Source organism: Hylobates moloch, unplaced genomic scaffold (assembly GCF_009828535.3).
Source record: "Hylobates moloch isolate HMO894 unplaced genomic scaffold, HMol_V3 SCAFFOLD_3, whole genome shotgun sequence".
NCBI lineage: Eukaryota > Metazoa > Chordata > Mammalia > Primates > Hylobatidae > Hylobates > Hylobates moloch.
In genome coordinates, this window is record NW_026652278.1 from 142,700,213 (window position 1) to 142,716,199 (window position 15,987).

Below are 15,987 nucleotides of genomic sequence, written 5' to 3' on the forward strand. Positions count from 1 at the left end.
CTCACCACTCCTATTCAACATAGTGCTGGAAGTTCTGGCCAGAGCAATCAGGCAGGAGAAGGAAATAAACGGTATTCAATTAGGAAAAGAGGAAGTCAAATTGTCCCTGTTTGCAGATGACATGATTGTATATCTAGAAAACCCCATCGTCTCAGCCCAAAATCTCCTTAAGCTGATTGGCAACTTCAGCAAAGTCTCAGGATACAAAATCAATGTACAAAAATCACAAGCATTCTTGTACACCAATAACAGACAAACAGAGAGCCAAATCATGAGTGAACTCCCATTCACAATTGCTTCAAAGAGAATAAAATACCTAGGAATCCAACTTACAAGGGATGTGAAGGACCTCTTCAAGGAGAACTACAAACCACTGCTCAATGAAATAAAAGAGGATACAAACAAATGGAAGAACATTCCATGCTCATGGGTAGGAAGAATCAATATCGTGAAAATGGCCATACTGCCCAAGGTAATTTATAGATTCAATGCCATCCCCATCAGGCTACCAATGACTTTCTTCACAGAATTGGAAAAAACTACTTTAAAGTTCATATGGAACCAAAAAAGTGCCCACATCGCCAAGTCAATCCTAAGCCAAAAGAACAAAGCTGGAGGCATCACGCTACCCAACTTCAAACTATACTACAAGGCTACAGTAACCAAAACAGCATGGTACTGGTACCACAACAGAGATATAGATCAATGGATCAGAACAGAGTCCTCAGAAATAATGCCACATATCTACAACTATCTGATCTTTGACAAACCTGGCAAAAACAAGCAATGGGAAAAGGATTCTCTATTTAATAAATGATGCTGGGAAAACTGGCTAGCCATATGTAGAAAGCTGAAACTGGATCCCTTCCTTACACCTTATACAAAAATTAATTCAAGATGGATTAAAGACTTACATGTTAGACCTAAAACCATAAAAACCCTAGAAGAAAACCTAGGCAATACCATTCAGGACATAGGCATGGGCAAGGACTTCATGTCTAAAACACCAAAAGCAATGGCAACAAAAGCCAAAATTGACAAATGGGATCTAATTAAACTAAAGAGCTTCTGCACAGCAAAAGAAACTACCATCAGAGTGAACAGGCAACCTACAAAATGGGAGAAAATTTTTGCCACCTACTCATCTGACAAAGGGCTAATATCCAGAATCTACAATGAACTCAAACAAATTTACAAGTAAAAAAGAACCCCATCAAAAAGTGGGTGAAGGACATGAACAGACACTTCTCAAAAGAAGACATTTATGCAGCCAAAAAACACATGAAAAAGTGCTGATCATCACTGGCCATCAGAGAAATGCAAATGAAAACCACAATGAGATACCATCTCACACCAGTTAGAATGGCCATCATTAAAAAGTCAGGAAACAACAGGTGCTGGAGAGGATGTGGAGAAATAGGAACACTTTTACACTGTTGGTGGGACTGTAAACTAGTTCAACCATTGTGGAAGTCAGTGTGGCGATTCCTCAGGGATCTCGAACTAGAAATACCATTTGACCCAGCCATCCCATTACTGGGTATATACCCAAAGGACTGTAAATCATGCTGCTATAAAGACACATGCACACATATGTTTATTGTGGCACTATTCACAATAGCAAAGAGTTGGAACCAACCCAAATGTCCAACAATGATAGACTGGATTAAGCAAATGTGGCACATACACACCATGGAATACTATGCAGCCATAAAAAATGATGAGTTCATGTCCTTTGTAGTGACATGGATGAAACTGGAAACCATCATTCTCAGTAAACTATCACAAGGACAAAAAACCAAACACTGCATGTTCTCACTCATAGGTGGGAATTGAACAATGAGAACACATGGACACAGGAAGGGGAACATCACACTCCGGGGACTGTTGTGGGGTGGGGGGAGGACAGCGTTAGGAGATATACCTAATGCTAAATGACGAGTTAATGGGTGCAGCACACCAACATGGCACATGGATACATATGTAACAAACCTGCACATTGTGCACATGCACCCTAAAACTAAGTATAATAATAATAATAATAATAAAGTAGAATGGTCTATACTTGCTAATGGATTGGGTGAAGCAAAGGAAGGGATCATGGATGATCTTGCTTGAGCAACGGGGTGGATGGTGATAACATTTAACTGAGGATAAAAGAAACAAGATTAAGCAGAAAAATAAAAAGTGTAATTTTATACTAAAAAAAAAAAAAGAACGATTTTAGTTGTTTTAGGAGCATATCCTGAGAGATTGGTAAAACCTGTGTTTTCTGATTCTTAGCTTTTCAGGTTGATTTTGCTCCAAGGAATCATGGCATGTGATAAGACCTCCACTGCTAGTTTCACAAATTAATTTGTTTCTCAGCAAGAAAATGACCACTAGTTTTAGTGTATTTTGTTGTCATAGGAACATGGGGTGGTGGAGTGGGAGTTCAACAGTCAGTTAGTGTGCAGGGGCCACGCTGACAACACCAAATGCTGGCAAGATGTGGAGTAGAAACTCTCATTCGTTGCTGATGGGAATGCAAAATGGTACAGTTACTTTGGAAGACAGTTTGGCAGTTTCTTACAAAACTAAACATACTCTTGCCGTGTGGTCCAGCAGTTGCACTCCTTGATATTTACCTAAAGGAGTTGAAAACTTATGTCCACCCAAAAACCTGCACACGGATGTTTGTAGAAACTGTATTTATAATTATCAAAAACTTGGAAGCAACCAAGATGTCCTTTAGCAGGTGAATAGATAAATAAAGTGGGGGTATATGCAGATAATGGAATATTTTTCAGCTAAAAAGAAATGAGGTGGTAAGCCATGAATATATATGGTGGAACCTTAAATGCTCATTAATAAGTGATAGAAGCCAATCTGAAAAGGCTACCTACTGTATGATTCTAACTATATGACATTCTGGAAAAGGCAAAACTATGGAGACAGTAAAAAGATAATTTTTTTCCCCTGAGCATTGGGGCAGGGTGAGGGATGAATAAGCAAAGCACAGAGGACTTTTATGGCAGTCAAATTACTTTGTATGATACTAGAATGGTGGGTACATGTCAATATACATTTGTCCAAACCCATAGAATGTAAAACACTGAGTGAGCGCTCATGTAAACTATGGTTTCTGGGGTGGCTATAATGTGTCACTGTAAGTTCATCAGTTGTAACAAATGTAGCACTCTGGTAGAGGATGTTGATAATCCGGGAGGCTGTGCATGTGTTGGGGCAGCGGGTATGTGGGATATCTCTGTACCTTCCTCTCAGTTTTGTCATGAACCTTAAACTGCTCTAAAGAAAACCTCTGAAAAACGGCAGTTTTGAGGTTTGGGTTTTAGCTTATTTGAATTGTCTAATTCAGTTGTGTAATTCTGCTGTTAAAGGAGAGCAGGTATTGTAACAAATCAAAATATTCAGGTGGTTCACTTGATCAGTACGCAAAAGGCAATTTAGAAAATACCATTTACAAAAGCAACATAATCATAAGATATCTTGAAGTAAATCCAACAAATACATGAAAGGCCTTTACGGAGAAAATTATAAAGGGCATAAAAGATCTAAATAAATGGAAAGCTCTACAGCTTGTAGATAGTGTATAGATGAGACATTCATACAAATTAATCTATAAAGTTGATGCAATTTATGTTTTAAAAACTTTTTATTATGAGAAAAAGTAAAATACAGAAAATTTAAAACACTAAGATGAACACTGTATGCACCCCACCTAGATTCAAAGTTGTTAATATTTTGCCGTTCTTTGGTATTTTATGCTTTTATTTGTTTTTGTTGTACCATTTGAAATTAAGTTACAGACATTAGATACTTTAGTCTGTGTTTCCTATGAATGGGGACATTCTCCCACATAACCACAATACTGTTATTGTACCTAAGAACATTATACAATAATTCCTTAATACGATCTAGTATCCAGTTCTCCTACTATGCCCCAAATTACTTTCATAGCTTTTTTCCCCTCCTTTGTAGAGTCCAATAAAAGATATCCATCTAGCTATCAGGTCTCTTCAGTCTCCGTTAATAATAACAACCTGCCACTTTCTTTCCCCATGACATTGACTTTTTAAGAGACCAAGCCATTGTCTTATAAAACACCCCCACATTCTGGGTTTGATTGTTTCTTGTGTAGTTTGACTTGTCCCTAACCCTGCATTTCCTGCAAATTGGATACTTAGATCTACATGCCCAGTTAAATTTAGATTAAATATTTTTGGCAAGGTTACTTTACAAGCGATGCTATGTACTTACTGCAAGGGGCCTGTGTTAAGTTGTCCCACTATTGGTGATGCAATGAGACACCAGTTAATACTTATCAGAGTAGTAAGTATTCAGTGGTAACTGTGTGGTCAAGAGTGTGAAAAAAACAAGAACTTTTGAGAATATAAATTGGTATAGTAACTCAGGAAAGCAGTATGGCAATGTTTGGTAAAACTGAATATTTGCATACTGTGTGATCCTGCAACTTCCCTTCTAGATATCTGGCTTGGAGAAATCTGGCACTTATGTACAAGGATACATATACAACGATGTTCAATAAAACAGCGATTTGAAAAACAGAAAAATATAAGTATGTGAAGTGAAAGATAAACTGGTTTATTCATACATCAGTGGAATACTTTTCAGCATTCAAAGTGTATGAATCATGTGTATTACCATGTAACTATATGTATGAACAGCAGTAAATCAAAAAACATGTTGAATTACTTATTTATTTATTTATTTATTTATTTATTGAGACAGAGTCTCGCTCTGTCACCCAGGCTAGAGTGCAGTGGCACGATCTCGGCTCACTGCAACCTCCGCCTCCTGGGTTCAAGTGATTCTCATGCCTCAGCCTCCCGAATAGTTAAGACTACAGGCGTGTGCCACCACACCCAGGTAATTTTTTTGTATTTTTAGTAGAGACAGAGTTTCACCATGTTGACCAGGCTGGTCTCAAACTCCTAACCTCAAGTGATCTGCCCGCCCAGCCTCCTAAAATGCTGGGATTACAGGCATGAGCCACTGTGCCCGTCCAGAGTTTACATAAAATTTTAAAACACAGAATCTTAGTGTATGCTGTTTTTTGGATACATATGTATACAGTAGAAGTACAAAATAACCACAAGGATAATAATATATGCTAAGTTCAAGACTGTGGCTTTTTGGGGGTGAAGGAAGGAGACGGGATGATAATGAGATTGGAGTAGGGTGCAGTTCTATTTGTAATTTTTATTGTTTGAAAAAATCAGAGTGTTCTGAAGAAATTTTGGCAGAATGTTAAAATCTGTGAAGTCTTGGCAATGGGTTTCTATTATGTTTTGTATATTTTTCATATTTCATAATTTAAAAATTTAAATATGACAAGAATGGACCATTTTTAATGTTTAGATTTCCATTTAACTGTGTCATAAGCAGGTTTTAGTTGAGTGTTGCTTTTATAAAAACATATTTTAAAACACTATACAGATCATTAAAGTCGGAGGGAAAACAACATCTCCAGCTGACCTTGTTTGCTAGAATGGAACACGAGCTTCATTGTGTTAAGTTGCCCCTCAGGATAGATCCCATAATCTCATTTGTACCCAGTTTTCTATAATTACATCTGACAACATAATTAAAAAAAAGGACTCTTTATGTTGAAGATAAAAGCATACTCTATTAACCATCCAGCTAAGGACTGCAATTGACAAAAAGGTTTCTCTAATTAGTATGATTGTCAAAGTGTGTTAGCATCAGGCTGTTGGAAGGGTAATGACTCTTTCAGGAAATCGGACCACTTTTGGAACCTTTACTGTTATAGTTGATAGGAAGAGCTTGCTGGTTCTGCTGCCTCATAGCTCAAGATGTGCTTTCCCAGGAAAAGAAGGAGAATGAAGATACTCTAGGGAACAATTTGGTGCCAACAAAAGGATGGGGACTAAATGACCCTGTCACTTTTTTTTTTTTTAAACTAAATATTGATGGTTAAGCTCATGCCACTGTTATATATTGGCAAATGTAGAAAACAGTGTATGCATAAATCAAGTAATGCAAATTAAAGCAAGTAACCTTTAGGTACACAGCCGCAGGTAGAATGTTATTTATCCCATATCCAAAATTTATGAGGCTTTTTATTTTGGCAAGTTGCATCAAATAGTCCCTACCAGGTGTTATGCTGTGAGCTTCAGACTAAAGCCATCTGCCAAAAATCTTTGTGTTTGCTAAAATTAACCAGATATCATTAGATGTTTAAAGTTAAACATTACTTGTTCACTGCTCTGTGCATGTCATCTTTCTTTTTTTTTTTTTGGTATGTCATCTTTCTTTCCTTCATTGGAAACATTTCTATGTGTAAAACATTATGCTAATCTTGGTAGATGCATTATTTTCTTTAATCCTGGCAACAACTTAGTGAAGAAATGGAAATTTAGAGAACTTTAATAACTGCCTGTCAGTGGCAAAGTCTGGTTCAAAACTGCATTTGTCTGATACTAAAGTCCTTGGTCTCAGCAACTGCCACACTATACTGCTGCCAGGGAAGTTGTTTGCTTTTTTGTTTGTTGTTATCCTTATGGTTTTACATGGTGGTTAGTTTCTTTTAAAGAGATTCTTGAGGTAAAATAAGTGAAAAATAAGTGCAAATAAGTGGAAAATAAGTGAAAAATGGGTTAATGCTTAATGTGTTGCGAATAAATAGAATGTTTTGCAATTTTTTTGTGTGTGTGGATGGGAATCTGAGGATCAATGAAAGGCTAAAATAGTGGATGGGAATTTTATTTTAAATGAGCTGTTGAATACATCTATATTTAAACTTTTTATAATTTAATTCTAAGTTAAAAAATGAAATTTAAAAGTAAATAGATGCTATTCATCTCTTAACCTAGAAAACTTAGTTACAGACCTGTTGATATCTTTCTTTTTCCTTGTCCTGTTCCCACAGCACTCCATATCCCCTTGGGTAGTAATTATCTTTCTTTCATGTATTAGTTTATCAGCCGTCTTCTCCATCTTTCCTGGTCCAACTTGTTCACTACTCTTTCCCCAGGACCAATCTTGCATATGTCTGGTCCACAGTCTGTGTTCTAGAAATATGTGCAGTCTGGGTGAATGAATCTGAACTCTGTGCACAGTCTAGGAAGGGAGGATATAAATACCATAAAGATTTAGAATCTTGTTTCTAAGACTATGTAATACTCTTTATTCTGCAGAATATTTTCTCCCCTGTTTCTTTGCCATGCTGAAGGAGATAGCAGAGGCACTTTTTGTAGTGGCAGGAACATGGCAGGACTTCCTATTCAGCTGTCACTTCTGTACAGACAGTGTCCTTCTGTTCTGGGAGTATCCTTGTGCATAGAGAGTATCCTTCTGTACAGGGACTACCTTCTGGATGGGCAGGCTTCTGTTCACATCTCAGCCATGCCCTTTCACAATATTCATTTTAAAAAGTGAATATTACATATGTATTATTTTTAATTACTGTCACTGATGTATGTAATTTGAAAATTAATGTTGCTGTAATTATATTGATATACTGAATAGTTATTCCTAGCTTTTTAGTCAGACAAATTAAGCCTGTCTTTATGAATTCATCTTCAAAGCCTCAAAGTGGTTAAGAAATCAGGAGTATGCAGAATTAAAGCCTTTGTTCTTTGGTTAATTTAGCATGAGTTAGCAAGTGTAATTGATTTAAAAAAATGTGGCATCAAGATTAGATTTCTCTTCGAGGAGAACTTTTGGTCTCTGTTCTCTTTTGCCAGAGGTTTCTAATTTATAAGAAGCAACTCATTTGGGTCACATTCAAAACTGGAATTAAAGTGATTTGTGTGGGTATGTTCACTTTAAATAGGGGACATTCTCCTTTGGGACCACAGATGCCCTGATTTTTTAAAAAGAGATAAATGTACTGTCTTGTTTACGGTTGTATTTTCCGTACTTAACATAGTACCTGGCCTGAAGTAAGTGTTCGGTATTTTTTTTTTTTAATGAGTTAGTAAATGAATGAATGATTAAAGGTTGCCAGGAAATAGAACAGAGAACTGTATATAATTTTTTGATTTCTCTAGTACTGAAATGGTTCATCTATTTGTCTCCCTGTTCTTTATACTCCACTGGGGGCTCCTATACCATCTCCCCCACCCCACCTAGGCCCTCCCATGACTTCATATGGTCTTTCCATGTTAAGACCTCCCTGACCCGTACTCTCTTGTTGAGTTGGGTGTGTTATTCATGGGAAGGACTCCTAGCATCTGAAACTCAACATACCTGACTAGACAAATCATCCATACCTCCATTGTGGACTGGAATGAACAAGTCAGACCAGGAGAGATGGAGGAGATAGGCAATACACTAATACATGCAAGAAAGATGATTGCTACACAAAGGGATACAGAGAGTGCTGTGGGAACAGGACAAGGGGAAAAGGAAGGCAACAATAGTCTACAGATAATTTTTTTCCAAGTTTAACATACCTAGGCCCACACCTCCTTCTGACTTTCTGTTCGTGATGCCAGGCACTGTGGATTATTTTGTCATATCTCATCTGTCTAAATCTCCCTTTCCTTCTCTGTCTGGTTCATATGGCTTGAGTTCCCATCTACATGTTGATGGCTCCGTCTCTAGCCCAGAGCTCTCTTTTAAGCATCAGCCCCACGTATCTGAATACTGGGCTCTCCATTTGGATGCCCCACATGCTCCTCATGTTGTCCTATAAAATCCTGCAGGATCTGATTCCCATTTACCTTGCCAGCCTCTTTCTACCTGTAATTCTGCACTCTAACAATACTGCGCTTCTCTTAGTTCCTGGAGAATACCATCTTTTCTTTCTCCTTTGAGCTTTTGTATATGTTGTTTTCTCTGCTTGGAATATTCTTCCCCCTACTCTTTTTCTGGCTAACTCCTACGTACTCTTCACCAGCTTAGATATCACTTCTTCTGAGACTATTTCCTGCTGCCAACCCTCCAAATCTGAGTTAAGAGTCTTTTGTACACCTACAGCACCATATATTTTCTATTATGTATTCTGAGCATTTCTAACACTGTTTTAATTACCCGTTAATCTCTCATTAGACAGTGAGATCAGTGAGTATGTCACTGTTTCTTTTCTGGGCCTGCCTCATTATATTTTCTTGAATGTTTCCATCTCATTCAAGGCCATTGTTACCTCAGGGTTTGTGCTAGAGCAAAGCCTTTTGTAGCTGGCCTTTTTTTTTTTTTTCTTTTGAGGCACTCCAGCTCTGTCGGCCAGGTGGGAGTGTGGTAGGTCCAATCTCGGCTCACTGCAACCTCCGCCTCCCAGGCTCAAGGGATTCTCTCTTGCCTCAGCTTCCTGAGTAGCTGGGATTACAGGCTTGTGCCACCACACCCAGCTAATTTTCGTATTTTTGGTAAAAAGTGGGTTTCACCATGTTGGCCGGACTGGTCTCAAACTCCTGGTTCAAGTGATCCATTCACCTCAGCCCCCCAAAATACTGGGATTACAGGCATGAGCCACCACCCCTGGCCCCATAGCTGACTCCTTTGCATTCATTCTGTGCCATCCTTGGCCATCCTATACATATCTAGCAAGTCAGGATCTCCAAGTTGCTGCTTAGTCAGTATCACTTCCCAGCTGGGAGGCCTCCAGTACTATGAAATTCATTGCATCCCTGGTTTGATATTCCACAAGGTAAAATCAACAAGCACTCAGCATTAAGTGTGTTACCTTCCTACATTTCTGTCTCTATTAAAGGCATCACCATTTTCTTGGTGACCAAGTTGGGTTAGTTGACGGTTTTGAGTTCTTACCTCACTTACCAAGCCCAAAGGCTGTCATTTAAATTAAGGACCAGAACACTAAGGGAGGAAGCAAGCCCTAAGAGTTTTGGATTAATGCCAGACCGAAGGTGTCATGGTTAGATCACCCTCATATCCACCTTCCATGTGATGCTCAAATTTTATTTCCTCCTCTCTTTTCCTAGTGCTTATGCCTCCATGTAGACTCACTTTATCTCTTCTTGAAGCTTGTCATCACATCTAACTAACTGATTGCTGACCCCCAATTCTTTCTCCTTGCTATTGCTTGTGAAGATCAAATGAGAAAATATATATGGAAGTGCTTTCTAAACTGCAAACATGCAGCTGTCAGTCATGACCTTAAGCATGCAGGGAATTGCATGGAATCTTTCTCATAAAGCTCATGGTTCCAATGTATGTGACTTTCTGTCCTGGACCACCTCAAAACAAGAGTTTCTCCTCTAGACTGGGGTATGTGCCTTCTCTGTATTTGCACTTGATGTATTGTACTATAGGGTACTGTTTATGAATTTGTTCCTCTCCTGAACTTCTTGAGGCCAGAATAATGTTTTATTCATCTTTGTGTGCACTCCTCCTACACCTAGCCCAGCATAGTGCCTGGCACATGAGAGTTGAGCAACCCATACCAACCATGTGTATATTAGCCAGATAGTTCTGATATTGCCGTTCCTTCTGCCAGAGTTGTCCTTCCCTACTGTCTTCACCTGTTTGCATTGTTTTTGGCTGGCTGATGGGCTCTTATACCTTTAATACCTTGCTACTTAAAGATAATAGTTTTGGGACCAGCAGCATTGGCATCACCTGTGAGCTGTTAATTGCAGGTTGGGAACTTTGGAAAAGCGTTTATTTTGTTTTTATTTCTGAATACAGGTACTTGCAACTGGGCTCAGTGGTCTCTACTCTTCCCTGCCTACAAAGCTAGAAGAGAAAGGCGAGGAATGGCACTGCCTTCTGAAAGATGACTGGCTTCTACTTCCTTCTCTTGTCCAGTTCATGAACTCCCTGGAGTTTTGCAATGCAGTCATACAGGTACCAGAGCACAATAAAGGATCCCTTTGCTATGGCTTCATTCAGAGCACAAGCATTGCAATAGATTAATTTTAAAACGTTCACTTTTTAAAATGTTAATAAATGTTTATGAAATATTGGTACTTTAAGCCAACTGAATGAGTGAAAATGTTAGTTTGTAAGTTTCTGGAAGTTTTAACTGAGAAAAAAAATGAGTAGATTTTCTTTATCTTCTTTATAAATTAATTCTGTTTTGATTATCTACTTAACCATCAAAAATGAGTTCAATGCCTGACTCATTAAATAGATATTTTTAGGTTTCTAAGTACTCCAGATTATACCACTTTTACTTCAAGGTCTTCTTGGGAATTTACAAAGGAGAACACTTTATTTTGCTTAATGGTGCATACTACATAAAGAATATTGTTATCCCAATTGAATTTAGAAGAAGTTAAGCATTTTCATTGCAACACAAATTAAATTGGCTTTGAAATTGTCCTGTTTTGGGGGGGGAGGGAACAACCACTGAACTCTTGTGTATTTGGCTTTTTGATTAGATTTTTACCTTTAGATTTCTTGTTACTGTTTTCAATAAAAATCAGATTATATATATATTTAAGGATGTGGTAAGTTTTCATAAAAAATGTTTTAGTTCTATATAGCATAAATAATTACCTTAATATTAGATTTATTAAGAAATAAAGTTTTCTTTTTTTTCTCGGCCTTTTTTATTATTATTATACTTTAAGTTTTAGGATACATGTGCACAACGTGCAGGTTTGTTACATATGTATACATGTGCCATGTTGGTGTGCTGCACCCATTAACTCGTCATTTAGCATTAGGTATATCTCCTAAGAAATCAAGTTTTCTTTATAGTGATTGTAGGATGAAAAATGTTAGTTATAATCTGTTTATCTACCAGATAAAGAAATAGCTTCTGGAAGAAAATACAAGTAAATTATTTTAGTTCCGTCTCATTTTTATTGCTAAGTCAAAGGAAGTTTTATTTATATATAAGAAAAATGGATTTCATCTTATTTTTTCCTTTAATATTGCAGTCTATCAACCTATCAACATTTTCTTGCAGAAGTTTGTGGAAATAAAAAAGAACTACTATTAGTTCTTCCCCCAAAATATATACACACAGAGAGATTATCAGTAATTTAAAGATCTAGCCTCACTTTCCTAGAAATTGCTTTTTACTTTATTGTTTGACTTTCTCTTTTTCATTTTCTTCTTTTTTTAAGAAAGAGAAATAAAGCTAATAGGCATGGTAAGAACAGGGAAATTATATTTTTCATACTGTATTTTGACATTGAAACCATATACTTTTAAGATTTTTTGTTTGGGGAAGACTACTGAAAAGGTTACTTATAAAAGATATTAGTAGAGGGTTATCCACACTAAATATATTTTGGAAATCAAATATGAGAAGTATTGTACCTCTGATAATGTTTTCCGCTTTTGAATATTATCTATTTTTCTGAAAATATTTTTAAATGCCCTTCTCTTTAATATAAATGACTATCAGGAAATACATATTTAAAATGAGAAAATGTTTTCTGCTAGCAAAATAAATGTATTTAATTGTTCGTTTTGACAGTTATACTCAGTTTTTAAAATTAGTTACAGGTTGAGATGTGATTTAGAAGAAAGTAAGGGGCAAAAATTATACTTTCCAGTTTGTTAACTTTAATTTATGAATCCTTATACATACTCAGTCTATTTATTGTCTTTTTTCCAAACACACAGTTTAAAATTACCAATATTATGTCTGAAAGTTCAACTTCTGAGGATTTTAACCAAGCTGTTTATATGGGAATAAGCTATTCGAAAGGCTTATATGACAGTATGAGGTCTGATTTGTTCTTTAATTACAGAATAAATGGCCAAAATGTGGATTTCCTTTTTGAGTTCAGGATGTACACAGAATTGTTTTATTTTAAGAACTGAAGATTGAACTCTTTGCCTTTTTCATGCCTATGTGCCTCTCTCTTAGGTGGCTCATCCCTTGATTCGAAATCAGCTTGTCAATTACATTTACAATGGATTTTTGGTACCAGTCTTGGCTCCTGCTCTCCATAAGGTCAGTGATTGGTTCATGTAATCTTCTGTCTCTATAATACAAGTGATGGACACTGAGGAGGATAAACACAGTGTAATTGATTTGATGGTGATTTTAGCCTGATTTTTCTTCTCATTCCATCTATATTTCTTAGCAATATCAAACATAGGTCTTAAAATGGCCACAGCTTAAACTGAAGGTTCTATCTGGTGTCATAGAATACAGTATTGTGAGTGTCAAGTAGGATAGTCAGCCTAAAGGAACATTGGCAGATAGACTCTGACTCTGTGCCTGTTTCACTTCGTGGGCAGTGGCTACTTGGAACTGTTAAGCTGTTCTCCAAGGCTGAGTCTGTCATAGAGAATGCAAGGTCTGCCATGGGCATGGAGAGGAGCAGTGGTAGCACAAGTGCCATAGATTTGCTATCTACTTAATACATAATTTTTTACTGTAACAATTTTGTGACAGCAGAAATTAAAGTGAAGCCAAGTTAAGGTCCCATCAAAGGTTGGCTGTCTCATTAGCACAACTCTGAATTTCTTATGACTCTCTCATTTTGTATAATAAATCAACTGATATCTTTTCCACTGTGAGCTGTCAGGAGACACCCCTGGGCCTAGAATTCTGATTTTCTGTTTTTCCTTCACTAAGTAAAGAGACTTGTGCAGTATTTAGTTCAGGGGATCTTTGTCAAGATTTTGGAATCACACCTCTAGCAGAGACAGAAGCAAAGAGCAACTTGATCATATGTTGTTTTGATGGAATACCCACCATTCTGCATCCTGAAGTTCAATTTCTATGGACTTTTATTTTACAGAATCCAAAAATACTTGATTATGGCAACTTTGAAACCTTGCCATCCGAGCTGGTGAGGTTTCTGGTTTAGAGCAGATCTTGACAGAAGATGTTCCTCCCTTACTATTTAGTGCCTCTCTAGCATAGTGGCCATGTTTTCCAAGCCAAACAGGGTACTTGGTTTGAATTGGATTTTTATGTTATTTCTAGGTTCAAGAGGTCATCTTTGATGTGGTTTAAACATAAAATTACTGAGGTTTCCATGTTATTTTAGTAGTTTATGGGCACAAAGGAACCAAGTCTGTGAAATTAGATCTCTCTTGGAAAATAAGGGATTAACTTTGGAAAATACAGAACTTGTATTTGTTTTTAGGTTAACTTTATGTTTGTCAGTATTTTGTTGTTCCAGGGATGGAATGGGTATCTTGCATTGAAGACCTCTAAGCCTTTGGAGGAACACAAGAGTGCTATAGAAATTCTTTGGCAGTAATTATCCACATACGCTCTCACACATTTAGACTTTCTTTTTCGTTTATTTCCATCCTTTTCCTCATTGACCTATTGACATAAAAATTTCCTGTCATTATTATAATAGTGATAATTATTATAATTACTATTTGTTCAGGAAATTTTATGTTATTATAATTAGCACACTTTAGTGTTACAGACATTAGTGATAGCTCTTTATCCATAATTGAGGATGAAAGCCACCTCAGAGAGCTATTACGAGGATCTTACTGGTCACCCCACACTACTTCTTCATAGCACTTAGTACAGGTAGAGTTAAATCATTACATGTGCTATTACTTGCTTAATGTCTTCTCCACAGTGGTATGCGTACTTTCAGGTATGGCATATTATCACATGTGTTTTATTCACTGGGATATCTCCAATGCTGAGCACAGTACCTTAGACTTAGGAGGCTGAAGAAACAACACACAAATGGAATGCTTGTTAAAGTGCCAACAGAGTGCTGGCACTTAGTACCTTCCCAGACAGTGGTTTGTAAGAGAATAATTGCTAACATTTGATCTAGCACTTTACATATATTATGTAATATCCTCAGTTGTGCCCATAATTAAAATATGAGAGTTTTAAAACCATAAAGTTAATACATTTAAAGTTTAAAACCATAAAGTTAATACATGCTATTGCAAAAATAAAAAAGAGTCAATGCTGAATATGTAAAATGAAAAGCGAATGTTACTGTATTAGGTTTGGATTTCCAACCCCTAATTAAGATTCCTTAACTTGTATCCATTGCAGACAATTTATCTCAGGGCTGTATAGCAACTAGGGAGAACAAAGATGGATTTTTTTCCTTCTTAATTAATTTTCTCCCTGTTCTCCATCTGTTTTTTGTTTGTTTGCTTTTTCATCATTTAGAATGAACAGGGTTAGGGACGGAGCAGGCCAGGGTAGGTGAACAGCCTCTCCTCTGGCTCTTGGCTCCTTATATGATTGATGAAGAAAGGAGCCATTTCACAAGTGTCAGGACAGGAAATCAGAAGCACATGAACAAAGAAGTCTAGAACTGGATGTTTCTTGAGGGGTTCCCGGTGAGAGCAGTCATATCCTACTTCCTATGTTTCCCCCTTTGGTATGGGGAGTGATACCAAGAAGTCTGGGCTCAGGTCCACTGGAGGGACTCCTGTCTGTGTTTTCTATACTCCATGTCCACTGCCTTGACATGAGCATTTTTTTTGAATTCTTTATTGGATTTTTATTATACTTTAAGTTCTGGGATTCACATGCAGTATGTGCAGGTTTGTTACATACGTATACACGTGCCATGGTGGTTTGCTGCACCCATCAACTCGTCATCTACATTAGGTATTTCTCCTAATGCTATCCCTCCCCTAGTCCCCGACCCCCTGACAGGCCCCCGTGTGTGATGTTCCCCTTTCTGTGCCCATGTGTTCTCGTTGTTCAACTCCCACTTACGAGTGAGAACATGCGGTGTTTGGTTTTCTGTTCCTGTGTTAGTTTGCTGAGAATGATGGTTTCCAGCTTCATCCATGTCCCTGCAAAGGAATGAACTCATCCTTTTTTATGGCTGCATATTCCATGGTGTATTCCATGGTGTATATGTGCCACATTTTCTTTAGTCTGTCATTGATGGGCATTTGGGTTGGTTCCAAGTCTTTGCTATTGTTAATAGTGCTATAATATATATACGTATGCATGTGTCTTTATAGTAGAATGATTTATAATCCTTTGGGTATATACCCAGTAATGGTATTGCTGGGTCAAATGGTATTTCTGGTTCTAGATCCTTGAGGAATTGCCACATTGTCTTCCACAATGGTTGAACTAATTTACACTCCCGCCAACAGTATAAAAGTGCTCCT

The 15,987-nt window shown here is 37.2% G+C and overlaps 1 protein-coding gene across 5 annotated transcripts in view; it reads left to right on the forward strand.

The window, feature by feature from the left end:
* Nucleotides 1–15,987, forward strand: part of FHIP1A (FHF complex subunit HOOK interacting protein 1A) — a 275,632-nt gene that overhangs the window by 177,842 nt on the left and 81,803 nt on the right. For all 5 annotated transcript variants that reach the window (XM_032148264.2, XM_058436820.1, XM_058436821.1 and 2 more), the window contains 2 exons: nucleotides 10,636–10,794; nucleotides 12,776–12,862. In XM_032148264.2, the coding sequence (XP_032004155.1) occupies nucleotides 10,636–10,794; nucleotides 12,776–12,862 (246 nt within the window). The remainder of the gene's footprint in view (nucleotides 1–10,635; nucleotides 10,795–12,775; nucleotides 12,863–15,987) is intronic.